Source organism: Onychomys torridus, chromosome 12 (genome assembly GCF_903995425.1).
Source record: "Onychomys torridus chromosome 12, mOncTor1.1, whole genome shotgun sequence".
Taxonomy (NCBI): Eukaryota; Metazoa; Chordata; class Mammalia; order Rodentia; family Cricetidae; genus Onychomys; species Onychomys torridus.
Window position 1 is genome coordinate 14,668,708 of NC_050454.1, and position 13,781 is coordinate 14,682,488.

The following is a 13,781-nucleotide window of genomic DNA, read 5'->3' on the forward strand; positions in this document are numbered from 1 at the left end:
GGGCAGTGGCTTGTAACTGGACCTTCCCCCTCAATCGAGTCCCTCTACACAGAACACATCAGAACTTGTTATTGCCGCCTCCGTAAGAATTGATGTCAGCAATGTGAAATTCACAAATGCACTAATGTTACTTCAAGATGCAGCCAGGGCAGTCCAGACACCTGGAAGGTGAGCTCTTCACCATAGAAAGAGAAATAGGAGGTTACCGAACAACACAAGGTTGATATTCTCCTTGGCAAGTTTGGCCCAAGATCAAAGCTATTCCTCAGTTCCTGGGCTATATGTAATCTATTTTCTCAGTAACAAATGGAATTTACCCTGACAAATTAGTATTCCAAACTTCTTACCAAGAACCTAAGCAAACAGTTGATTCATTACGGCAAAGCAAACAAAGGACAGCCTACTCCGCCATCCCTACCCTCTCACAGCCCTATCTCACATACACCTTTCCAGGCTCATCCACATCCTTTCCCAAGAGAGAAGTGTCTGAGAGGGGAGCAGAGTGCTCAGCCTGACTCATGGCCAGGGGCACAACACAATTAGCCTCTCCTTTTTCAGCATGGTGGGCTGGCCAGGGGCTGAGAGTCAAGGGCCAGAAGGGCTTTGGAACAGAAGAAAGGAGGTAGGTGTGAGGTTGGAGGAATATCCCTCCACCATGAACCAGTAACTACACCAGGAACTGGCTAAGACAAGAAACCTGGGATCCTGAAGACGTACATATCATTCTCTTAGGGCTCTTTACCTTTTTCCTGAGGGACGCAGGTGTTCTTTTTGGTTTGTTATTTTCTTAAAAGAGCTTGATCTTTGTTCTACCAATCAAGAAACCGCTTTCTATTTAAAAGTCCTGGAAGTGGCTTCTCCCTGCTCCTGGTAAGGTGACCTCACTTCAGATGGTGTCTGCAGCCAGAGAGCGGCCATTTTGCTAGTGGAACCTCAATCGGAAGTCGGCAAAGCTGACTGGGATCAATAAGGAGAAAGCCTGTGACTGAGATTACTCTGCGTCCTCGAGGAGGCTGGGGAGCAGACCATCAACAGGCAGTGTGGTCAAGCTGTACCCTACCTGGCCCCACCTGTCTTTGCAGGAGCCCATCTCTGAGGTTCTCCACTCCGAAACCACAGCTGTGCTGAATGTCATCCCCATCCTGCTGTGGGGACAGCATCTGTGCACCCTATCCTCGGCCAATTGTCCTCCCTGCAGATGGAGGTATATTCCCACAGTTCCATGCATAGGCCTCTGTTTTAGCATGTGTCTCGTACAGGTGCTTATGTGTCCTCTTCAGTGGGCCTGAACCTCTCCTAAAAGCTGAGCGAATGCCCTCCTCATCGGTCTGTCCTCACTGTCTAGAAAAGAAAGACACACACTCTAAGAGGTGAATGGAGGGGTGAGTGAGTGGATGCTAAATCTAGTGTTCAGAGGTGAGCAAGGCTAAGATCACTCAGCCCAAGGGAACACAACCATGGCCGTGGCCCGCACAGAATACAATCTGAAACCACGTGACCTGTCACATTCCCAGCTGCAGCTGATGAGATCAGAGGCAAAAAGTTGTCCTGCCTGGACAGCCCATCAGTAGGTGGCCAATCACGTTTCAGGTGTCCTGGCTTTAAAAGGACACTGATGTCAATGTGACTCAGTTGAGGGTGTCGCTCTGGTGATCTGAACTACAGCGACAGGATGCAGGTGGCCGTTGTGGAGGAGAAAGCATAGAAGAAAGGTGAGGAAAAGAAGTAGGAACACCCCCGGGCACTCTGCAGGCAGAAACAGGACCACTTGAGCTCTGGGGTTTGAGCCAACATGGGGAACATAGCGGGACTCCTCCTCCATCACGTTCCTCAAGACAGGCAGGAGTCTGGTGCTGATGTGGAGACACTAGACCCTCCACACGTTGCTGGAAAGCTCCTCAAAATTAAACAGAGAGGCACTGTGTGACTTAGCCACTTCACTCCCATGTATACATGTAAGAAAACCAAGAAGAATACGCTCACACAAAACTTGCATGTAGTGCTAATATTCATTATTATTCCTAAGACCTCATAAAACATAAAGTTCATAAGACTAAATATTATTCATGTGAGACACAGTAAGTCAAGATCCAGCCAATAAATGATAAAGCTCTAGCTGTGTAACTAACTATTATTTAGTCATCAAGAGGGATGAGGTGCCGACGCACATTAAAACATGGGTGGGATACTGAAAACATACACCAAGGGAAAGAAGCTAGACAGAGGATTACATATTGAGTGATTCTAGTTGGAGAACAGCATATTCCTGGGGAGAGAAGGGAATGAGGACTTTTACTCCTAATGCTTAACTCCTGAGCTCCACTCAGCTGAGGCAATGATCATACAGCTTGTGAATATACTAGAAAAAAACCCCACTGGATTGTAAAAAAAAAAAAAAAATCTAAAAACAATTTTTCTGTTAGATGCTGAGCTGTTCAGCCTCCCTGTTATCAAGTGCCGGTTCCCCTATAATTTTTGAAACAATAAAAAGTATCATTTGTATTCTTCTAACTAGATTGCCTCTAGGCATACCACAACGTGCAATTGTGTGTTCTTACCCTTGCCAAACCTCTGTCTCATTTTTATTCTTATATTGGAAGGTATTTTTTTAAATATAAAATTGCATTTCTATAGTCAGTGTTTCTATATTCTCCTTGATCTCATTTTTTTTTTTTTTTGGAGCAGAGTATAATAATTCAGTATAACCTGTTGCACTATTCAATTGTGAGGGGCACCATACTTCTCTGTCATTCAAGGTCAGTTAGCTTCCCCTACCAAATTTTCATTTCATTGGTTATAGCGACTAGACACCAGAGCTGACAGGCTACTGGAGGTTTGCCTCTGGGGAGTTGACTGAGCTGAGGCAGGAGGCTTCAGGCAGAGGATCCTCAGCTGGGCTGTTACCCAGTAGATATTCTGACACTGATAACTGATTGAGAGCATACTAGATAGGAACTTGGTAACCACTAACAAACAGGAAGGAAGGAAGACAGGAAATGGAGAGCTGAGGTAGAAAAGTCATATTAGCATAGACTTGAGTGTCATAGTTCTGAAGTCTATCCAAGATTCCTAATGTTCATGGATGTTCATACGTTTGGGACCTCCCTTCAATGTGTGCACTGCATCAGGTAACCTGGGGAACACAAGGTGAACAAAGGAGATTCTTGTCTTTGGGGATATTGAGGAGATATCCCTGCACAGAGATTCCCTGAGACACTCAGGCTCAAACTGGAGATGTCCCTGCATAAAGACTCCTGGGAAAAACACAGCTTGTGTCAGCTGCCCGAAGGTTATACAGACAGGGGCTGATGGTGCAGCAGGGGAGGGCTCTGTGCTATTCAGCAGGCAGACAGGACCACAGAAGAGGTGGCACTGGACTGGAAAGGTGGGCTGCTTTCCATAGCACAAACTAGAGAGAGGGGACTCTCTTTTAGGTGAAGAACTTGTATGGAAATGGCAGTGGGGCAAATGGATCTCTTGGAGGGTAAGAAAGAGCCTCACTCTGGTGAAGCCAGCACTACCATAAAGGAACAGCTGATGGTAGACAGAAGCTGTGTGAGGCAGGAGGCGCTGGAGCCTGGAGACACTGAAGACCATCAACGTACTCGAATGGATGGATGCTGTGGCCAAGTGATGCTTTACAGAGAAGAGGAGTAGGGTGGACCAGAGGGAAGGAAAGACCAGGAAAACACAACCCAATGAAGAAGCTACTACAGGTTAGGGCAGAAATGACTGATGGAAGAGGGCAAAGCTAAGGAGCAGATTGTAAAGAATAAACTAAGACTGCGTCCTCTGCATTTCCACTTGGGCTATCAGCAGACTTATCCTAAGAAGTTCTGGCTACTGCTATAGTCTTCCCACGCAGGTGGAGCCGACGCCAAGCACCCTGCTAATGGTTCACTAATGATGCTCTTAGGAGAGGTCAGATGGACATAAACTGGCAACCTCAAAACCCACTTTCATTTGGATTTGAACTGGGGCCTGTTCCTCTGCTAGCTTCTTTGTACCATTTCTCTAGCTGGTGTGGAGATAAACCTCTGATTGGAACTCACATCTCTTCAAAGCAGGCAAAAGGCCCCAAAACTCCCAACAATGCTCCCAACATGCCCAACACTGAGTTCACAGCAGATTCATAATGTGGATAATTACTTCTCAATATCGGCACAGGAAGGAAGTTAAGTTTTGCTAAACCAAGCTAGAGGAACATGTGCTATGATATTGAAGGGGTCTCTGGGGATGGTGTGAATGTGTTCTCCTCCTTTGCCCCAAGACAAACAGCTCTCCCCCTGGAGAGGGCATCTTCCATGTGTGGAAGGGATGCCACAGAAAGCAGGTAGATATATAGGGTACCACAGAGAAAGGTCTATTACACACCAGCTTCTCATTCAAAACAAGGGTCCTCGAGTCAAACGCTAGCTGTGAAAACTGGTAAAAATCAGGTTTTCTTCCCTTACAGCATTCCTGCTACCTCGGTCTAAATGAGCTTGAGAAGGGGTGTACAGTTTGCTCCCCAGAGATCCGACCTGATCACTAGCAAGTCTGAGGGCAAATGGAAGTAAGTCTGAAATCTGGAAAGTCACCTGCTTTATGAGCCTGTCCTTAGTGGCTTCCCAACACACAGTTCTGTGTACAGTGGCTTCTCTTGCTTCCCTAACATAAAGGTAGCCAGAGCAGGGGGTTCTGGGTGAACCAGGGGAGGTTTGGGATAGGCCCTATTTGGTAGGCACCCTGAATTTTCATCAATTCCTGACTTACTGTCCCAGTCCATAAGGTATGCTTTCCAAGACATTCAAATTTCAAGAATATGTAGATATATGTAGAGTTTAGGTGGGTCCAACCTGCAGTCCCCAGGCCACATGTATCCCCGGAGAGACGAGAATGTAGCCAAACACATTTGTAGATGAGAACATGTCACAGTGTTAAAAGGCTGGCTACCCCTGGAAGATGCTTACAAGGCATGCACAGTTTTACATGAGCATGTAAAACCTTTCACCTTAACTGATCTGAGAGAACAAAGGAGACCCCAGAATCTGGAGCATGATAATGAGGTGTCTTAGCAAACAACTTCCTGTTTGGAGATGTAATTTGGGAAGGATTTAGGTTCCAAAGGAGATAATCCCAAACATGCTGTTCTTGTGCCCAGAGGGCTACACATTTCTGTATACAGAGACTGTTCTTGTTTCCATAATGTAAAGTTGCCCACAAAGGGGAGTACTAGGTGGGCTTGGGGAGGGGGCTGGAATACTCCCTACCTTGGCAGGCACCCTGAATTCCCCATATTCTTTCAGCAGCTCCTGAGTCTCCTCCGTGGTCTCCCCAGTGGAGGTATGTGTTGAGAGGTAATATTCTCCTGTTTCTTGGATCCAGTCTAACGCCTGTGGGAGGAAACACCACCACCAGTCCCCCAGAAGGCAGCTGTCAGCAGGAAAACATGCCACATTATGAGGATGGCTTATGGCTTGGGACCCAGGAAATGTGACAGAATGTGTTTTTATTATTATTATTATTATTATTATTATTATTATTATTATTTTTAATTTTTTTTATGGAGGCTCTCCTTTGAGTTGGAATAGCCCACCATAAAGCAGTAAACTGGGGCCCTATCATATGTCAGACCCAGTAAGTATCTATATATCTATGTATAAACTGGGGTTACCATGGGTCAGACCCAGTGAGTAGCTGTGTATAAACTGGGGGTTACCATGGGTCAGACCCAGTGAGTAGCTGTGTATAAACTGGGGGTTACCATGGGCCAGACCCAGTGGATAACTGTATAGCCCATCATAACTCCTGGTGTCAACTTAGCATTGAATGCCTAGAAAACCCAACTCATCAACAAGGGGAAACTGGCTATCCCTTCTTCTGCCATCCCCTCTCGTCTTACTGTGCCTGCTACTGTGGTCTTCTGTACCCAGCCCAGCAGTGAGGCCAAGCCAAGGGAATTCTGGACTTACCTGCTTAGCACTGCGCTCAAACACCACATATTGCTGACACTGGTCTAATCGCCGCTTCTTCAAGGTCCAGAAGTGCAGGACACGATTCTCCCTCTGCAAGAGCTCACTCAAGATGGCTGTTGGAGGAGGAGGTAAGCAGCATCATGGGAAGGCTCTGTGCCAAGTCCCAACTCTGTCAGCCCCACTACCAAAGGGACTTGCAAGACTCTTACAACTTTCCAGAAGGGACCAAGAGAGAGCCTGGATGGTAAGGACCTGTTTCTGAGGACTCTGTCAATAGACCACCATGGACCCAGATTCTCTTCACACTAGTCAGTCATTATTGGAAGAGGCTTTGGAAAGTGAGGCCCTAAGGCTACAACTGACACAGTTGATCTGGAGCCTAGCAAGCATGGGTGGGCTCTTAGGCATTCCTGAGGAGCTTCTGGAGGAGAGGTCGGCAGGGTAAGCAGTAGTGAGCAGGCTGGGAAGACATTCGGCCAGCCCACAAAATGAGCCACAATCTCAGCCCTGCACAGGAAGGAGTCAGACACATGGTACTTTTACAGCAGAGCTGCTGTTGTGAGCTTCTGGGGAAAGGGTGGGTGGAAACTGGGCTGCAATAGGGTCTACATGTTGTCTTCGGCCCAAACTCCACACAGCTTTGATCTGATCCTAAGGAAGGCTGAACCTTCTTCTCATGTTGTCCCTAGTGGTGCTATGAAAACACAGGTAAGGCACTTAGTATGACAAGGGAGCCATAGTGGGTATCCGTCTGTCTCCTTACTTCTCTTAACATTATTTGGTTACCTGGATTGATTGATTGATTTCTTTTTTTCAAGACAGGGTTTCTTTGTGTAGCCCTAGCTGTCCTGGAACTTGCTTTGTAGACCAGGCTAGCCTTGAACTCACAGAGCTCCACCTACCTATCTCTGCATCCCAAGTACTGGCATTAAAGGCATGTGCAACCACCACCACCACCACCACCGCCTGGCCATAGATTGATTTAAGTGTTTTAAATAGTATGACCTATGCTTGAAGCAAGCAAATTTATTTTGTTTTATATCTGCTTCTTGTTTCCTGCAAACTGTTAAATGTTGGTAAAATATTCAGCACCGAGGACACAGATAATCAATGTTTACTCAGCATTCATTATGTGTCAGGTACATTTTTATAATACTGATGATGTGTGTTTCTTTATGGTCCCCCCTTGCAGATGAGGAAACTGAGGAAGACCTGTAACTTGTTCAGGCTCATTCAGATAGGAAGGAGTAGAGTTTGGAGTTAGTCTGGATCCTGTGACCCAGGACTGCATCTTTATCTACCCTTGGTCTCCCAGGTCCCTGGGGGATGTCAAATACACATTATTGTACTTTACCAAGACAGTACAACCCACACTGTAGAGTTTATATGTATTAGTTTCTGTTGATTTTACTTATTCTTTAATTCTCCTCACTGCCCTGTGCTTGGAGGTTTGACTATACAGATACTCTCTCTCTATACCCTTTTAGGATGAGACATTCCATAGGCCTCAGTGGTTCATGATTGATGCCTTCAGCATGGAATTTCAACGTGGAATTCCCAGAGTGTTCAAGAATATTTTCTCACTCTCAGACTGACCTCTGGCTCAGCCACGTGACTTGCTCTGGTGAGGAGGTTTATGAACTGACAGGACACAAATAGGAGCTTGAAATGTGTCTGTAGATTTGAGCCTCCCTGTTAGCACCACTGCACGAACTCTTGGGTAACCTTGGACTCAGAGCTCAGAAAGAACAGACAAGAACCTTAGCCAATATCTGGGGTCTGAAGGACAGCTGCTTTGCTGGGCTCAGCCATAGCAGCCCATGGCATGTTGATGGCTGCGACATACCATCATCTGAACAAAAGATGCTCATGGTGAGCAACAGTCAAGTTTCTGGTTGTTACCCGGCAATCTGTTCCTGTGTCAAAACCCTAAACTATGTGGCCCTGGCTTTGGATCCAGGCAGCAGATGAGGGGAAATAGAAGGTCTCGCCTGCAGTGTCTGTGTCTACTAGGCAAGGGTAGAGGGAGCTGTTGCTTCCTTACTGTTTGTGTCCCACACCACTAGGTAAACAACATAGTCAATCCAAATCATGGAAAGCTCCTGAAGTTTCAGGTGTCACTATCCCCTTTCCTGAGAGCATTCACAGATGGAGGTATATCCAGCCCCCTCTGGGTGCCCGTCCCATACAGTGCAGGTGTGAGTGTGAACTCTCAGCAGCTGGCCTCACACAAGCAGCCATTGCAGAAGTCAGAACACATGCTTTGAAATGGGTTGGAAGGAGAGGGTGGCATGGAGTCAGCCACCCAGAGGGCCTCATTCAAAGGCAAAAGAACACGTGGGGCAGGGGCTCGGGCTGGGTTCCTCTTCTTGTTTAATTCTATCCAGAGGTTTGAATCATCCCAACTCTGATCTGAGCAGGGAAGGGAACTCTGTCTCAAGCAGACTGCTGATCCCCATTCTGACCATGGTGTCCCTGAGCTTGGCTCACCCTCCAAGTCAGTTCAGGGTCTTTTTTTCCCAGCCTTCCTCTCCAGGGCTGTGAATTTCTAATTGGATAAGAGGATACGTGTGTAAAACTGGTTTCCTAGGTGAAGGCTAATTTCTGTGTGGTCACTGAGAGAATGAAACAATGGCTTAGGACAAATGTGATCAGACCATATATAATCTCAAAGGATATATGCTATTTTTCACCTACTCACAGACTCACAGACTTCCTAGGTAATAAAGATGACTTAGAGCACCAGTTATGTTAATCCTGCACACAGAATGCAGGATCTGACTCTGGATCCGAGGGAGCCTGAATCCCACTTGTATTAGCTTCCAGTTGACATAGGTGTTGCTCCACTGGACACTGTGTTTTGAGTAGCAAATGTTTAGACAACCTTTCTACTAAGCAGTGTGGCCCAGGACTTGGAAATAAAAAAAAAAAAAAAAAAAAAAAAACTTGGGGAAAATCTTTCTGCACGTTAAGAAACTGACAGTGAACCACCAGGATTGGGTTCAATCATTCCACACCAGACTGCTTCTTCTTAAAGGGGAAGCACTGGAGAACTTGAGATAAAGAGAGGGATAGGGACCCAGCCTGTTACCAGGAAGGGAGGGGGGCAGGCCTCTCGTCCATGTAACTCAAGGGACCTGTGGTCCGGCGGGCCTCTCACTCACCTTTTACTTGCTGTTCAGGTCCCCTGGTGTGGCTGGCGACACTGGGCATGCTGACGTTGTTCCTGTGGATGTACTTGAGAAACACCTCAGCATTCCGCCGTGCCAGAGTGCAGGCCTAGAAGAGACAGAGGTGTAAGGAGGCCCTGTCTCCAGGCCGCATGTGAATTCAAGACGGGAGAAGGAAGCGCCTTTGTAGAAGGCAATGAGGATGGTGATGAGGATGCTGGAGGGATCCAGAGGGAGCGGAGCTCTGAAGGTCACTTCTGATTCACAGGGACACTAAGTCCAACTTAGGAGGCTCATGCCCTGAGCTCTCTTTGACTGTGCTTCTTCTTCTGTTTCAGACAGAAACCAGAAAACAGCTAGCCCTTCCCGATAAACGTCACTATCCACAGGCCGACTGGTCATTGCTAATGTTCAGGCCCAGGCTGGTTTTCTTTTTCTACAAGAATCTCTCTTACAGGACCACTGGAGGAAGCCCAGGGAACAGAAGCCCACTTCAGCATAGTACATTTAGCAAACGTACTTGATAACCTAATTCTAAATCTAAATGCAAATTGCCAGCAATTTTCAAATTAATTTGATTGCCGATCATGTTCCCCTTACCTAAATAACACTAACAAGTACTCTCTTATTGGGAAATGTTAATCTCCATGAAAGAGTCAGAGCCAGAGCCATTGAAGGCCATCAGCAGTGGCTGGTGGAGAGGACAGGCCACATTCTCCTCATGAGTAGGACTGAGAGCCGGGAAGAGCAGCAGGAAGGAAGCAATTCAGATCTAGAATCCAGACCTCCTGACAGAGTATTTCTAAGTGTCCCTTAAGCCCACATAATTTACAAATTTCTCTAAATACCAGTTTTCCCCATAGCTATAAAACTAGTACATACTTGCTTACTAATTTTAAATTAATAAATTATCTGTAGATCAAACTGTTAGCTTTTAAAATCTTCTTATACCTAGCTTTTGTCATATGAATTATGTAATTACAATGACTGTTATATAATAAATGTAAATATAACCGTTAAGTTGAAGGGAACTCAAAAGCTCATGAATTGGAAGTCATTAGTAGAGGTCCAAGGCTAAGGACTTCTAGATGGTTCAATAAATAAGAATAAGCAGAAAGCCATACACTCTCTTGGGCAGAAATTTTGTACAATGATAGGGAGTTTTTCTTCATGGCTTTAGGAATATATGAAATACATTGGTCCAGATGGTTTTCTTTCTTCTTTAAAAGAATTATTTTATGAAGAAATAATCACTACTTTTCTCTCTGTATGTGTATGTGTGTGTGTGTTGTGCATATGTACGTGGTGTATTTTGCAGGTGTATGTGGATATACATGCCCACACATGCATGTGAAGAGGCCAGAGAGGAGGTTGGGTGTCCTGTTCCATCACTGTCAACCTTATTCTCTTGAGACAGTGTCTCTTACAGAACCAGAGCTAGGCTGGCAGCCAGCAAGGCCCAGTGATCCTCAGTTCTCTGTCCTCAATAGTGCTGGGGATATGGAGCATGTGAGGCTGTGCCTGACTCATGCATGCTGGAGATCCAAACCCAGACCCTCACACAGGCACTCTACTCACTAAGCATTTCCCAGTTCCGAGAAATGATTTATAAAAATAATTTTTAAAATTTTTTTATTTCATGTGCATTTGTGTTTTGCCTGCATATATGTCTGTGTGAAGGTGTCAGGTCCCCTGAAACTGGAGTGACAGGCAGTTATGAGCTGCCATGTGGGTGCTGGGAATTGAACCCGGGTCCTCTGGAAGAGCAGACAGTGCTCTTAACTGCTTAGCCATCTCTGGTCAGCAGATTGACCACCCTCACTAAGAAATACTTTTATAACTCTACTTAAAAGCCTTCACATGCGGGTTGGGGATTTAGCTCAATGGTAGAGCACTTGCCTAGCAAGCACAAGGCCCTGGGTTCAGTCGGTCCTCAGCTCTGGAAAAAAAAATGCCAGGCGGTGGTGGCGCATGCCTTTAATCCCAGCACTTGGGAGGCAGAGCCAGGGGGATCTCTGTGAGTTCGAGGCCAGCCTGGGCTACCAAGTGAGTTCCAGAAAAGGCACAAAGCTACACAGAGAAACCTTGTCTCGGAAAAACAAAAAAACCAAAAAAACCACAAAAGCCTTTACATGCTCCTACAATTGTTTTGAATTCTGTTTTGCAACACAGAAAACCTTTCAATTATTTTAAGCTCTGTATGAGAACATTTCTACTTATTTGTATTAGTAAAAGCTGCTTATTCAGGGTTCTAACCAATACCTGTGCAGATAGATACCAGACACAAGGAAGGAGGGGGTACCAGGGAGGTCTCAAGAAAGAAACAAAAAGTCTTGGTGGTCAAGAGGAGATGAACTCTAATAAAAAAGACAGCTAGTTACAGAAGTGTCACTTCAGTGGTGCCATGCCAGGGTACACAAACTCTCTTTCATCCCTTGAGAAACCCCAGAAGAAGAACACGAAAGTGTGGGGTTTGCGTGGAGTAGAGCCTGCTGATCAGCCTGAACTGGGAAGTCTGCTGAGAGAAGGCCAAGGGCTGCTGGGGGACATTCCGAAGGTCTTCCCTCTCCGCTAAAAGTCCAAATGTAACAGGCTAGTTCCCCTCCCTGAGATGCTTGGGCCGTATCAGAAACCCCCAGGAAATGTGTTGCTGCTTTCACATAGAATTAACATTGTGATATTTATTGTTAACTGAAAATTGATCAATTGATAAATAGTATCAAATCTATTGACTAAAAGATTTGTTTTAATAACTTTATTAAATAGGCTTATACTTTTCAACCAAAAGGTCATTTTAGGGTTATTGCTCAATGGTAGAGTGCTTGCCTAGTAGGCATGAGGGAGGCCCTGTGTTCAATCTTTAGCACCACGAAAGGAGAAAACAAAAAATTATTTTTTATAAATTGGAAGTAAGTAAACGAACGTTACCGTAACCATGTGATATTGGAATACCCTAACACGGCAGTGGCAATAATAATGTATCTCATTCCTGGCGATACCAAAAGTGTCCAGAAAGAAGTGAGTATTTAAAGTGTAATCGTATGGCTTTATGAATTAACTGGGAGATACGTCTTCAGCCCCTTCCCCCTTTACATAAGAGGCGGGAAAATCCAGAGGCATGGGAAGCCCTGAGGAGGCAGTAGGTGGGTGCTGGCTGGTGAGAGGAGAGCCTGGGGCTGGAATCCGAGGCTGTGTGTGGCACTGTGCTCTGACCTTCAGGAAGGCTTCCTTCTGTTCCAGGTGCTTGCTGAGGAGTGGGATGACGTGGTCCATCTCTGCCGCTGGCCCCAGCTTGTCTCGCCCACCACACCAGTCCTCGTCTCTCCGGTACTCCTGCTCTAGGCTCTCCAGAACACTGCACACCTAGTGAATCATGGGAGAAGAGGCTCAGTAAAGGAACTGCCCAGCAGCTGTTCACTGCCAACTTCAGCAACAGAACTCTACACAGTGACATTCTGCATGTGACGTCCAGCCTGGAGACTCAGAGTGGCCTCCACTCCCAAGACACTCTGAAGAGACATTTTGAGAACCTCGTGACTGGAGCTTGGACTGTGGCTAGAGATGGAGGTTGTGGAATTATCCTTTCCAGGTGAGGGCTAAGCTACAGGGGTCAATGATTTCACTCAGGAATATGATGAAGAGCAAGAAATGAAGAAACGAGTTGGATATTTAGGTGACTTCAACATGATCATATTTATATATATAAATATATATATTTACATATGACATATCACATACATATATACACATATGCCATATGTATCTCAAACCCATCTATACATATATATGTGTGCATATGTTATATTATATAGCTGTATTATTGTATACTGCATGATAATTATGAATTATGTAGACTAGGCTTGGAGACTTGATGGCTTGCCTCAACATCTGTACTTGTCTGTCAATCAAAAGCCTCAAGCAGTGGTAAAGGGTAAAGCTGCCTCTTGTGTGATTTATGGGCCATAAACAAAAGTCATCTTTCTACACCCCTGGGGACAGATGTTCTAAATCCTACCATAAGGCAGTGACATCTTTAGGACATCTATTATGAAATCACATTTCTTCCTGAGGAAGAATACATATGAGTTAACCTCAAAAACTTTTTTTTAAGTTGTAAGAATCAGAGAGGCCCTGCTGAATGACTGTATTAATGACCTCAGAAGAGAATGGAGCATCCAAAGAGAGTCTGGAAGGGGGTTAGGTTGAGTGTTACCATGGGAGTCTCGTGGCAGCCTGGTATTGCAGGGAGGGTACAGGAAACAATAACTCAGCAGACACTTGCCTAGCATGCAGAAGAAGGTGCATGCCATCCCTAGCATGGCAAAACCAAATAAGCCAACAGAAACAGAAACCCGAATCCCTACACTTCCCATCCACAGCATTGGTTACTTGTTGGACAGAAGCCGGGGAGAACACTTGAAGCCATTTTGGCCTCCTCTGAAAAAGCCACTCCTCTCGGGGAAGAGTATGTTTGTTTTTGAGACAGGGTCTCGTTAAGCCCTTGAACTTAACTATGTAGCCAAGGGTGACCTTGAAATTCTAACCAAGGGCTTGCTAGCCAAGTACTCTGCTAACTGAGCTATATCCTCACCCAAGGATGTGGTTTTTGGACAGGATGGTCACTGAGTAATGAACTCAGCTGAAGGACATCTCA

The 13,781-nt window shown here is 45.6% G+C and overlaps 1 protein-coding gene across 21 annotated transcripts in view; it reads right to left on the reverse strand.

Moving 5' to 3' along the window:
* Window positions 1-13,781, reverse strand: part of Kalrn (kalirin RhoGEF kinase) — a 599,822-nt gene that overhangs the window by 232,510 nt on the left and 353,531 nt on the right. For all 21 annotated transcript variants that reach the window (XM_036203323.1, XM_036203328.1, XM_036203326.1 and 18 more), the window contains exons 18-21: window positions 12,341-12,490; window positions 9,122-9,236; window positions 5,955-6,070; window positions 5,253-5,375 (exon numbers count right to left, since the gene is read on the reverse strand). In XM_036203323.1, coding sequence (XP_036059216.1) covers window positions 5,253-5,375; window positions 5,955-6,070; window positions 9,122-9,236; window positions 12,341-12,490 — 504 coding nt within the window. The remainder of the gene's footprint in view (window positions 1-5,252; window positions 5,376-5,954; window positions 6,071-9,121; window positions 9,237-12,340; window positions 12,491-13,781) is intronic.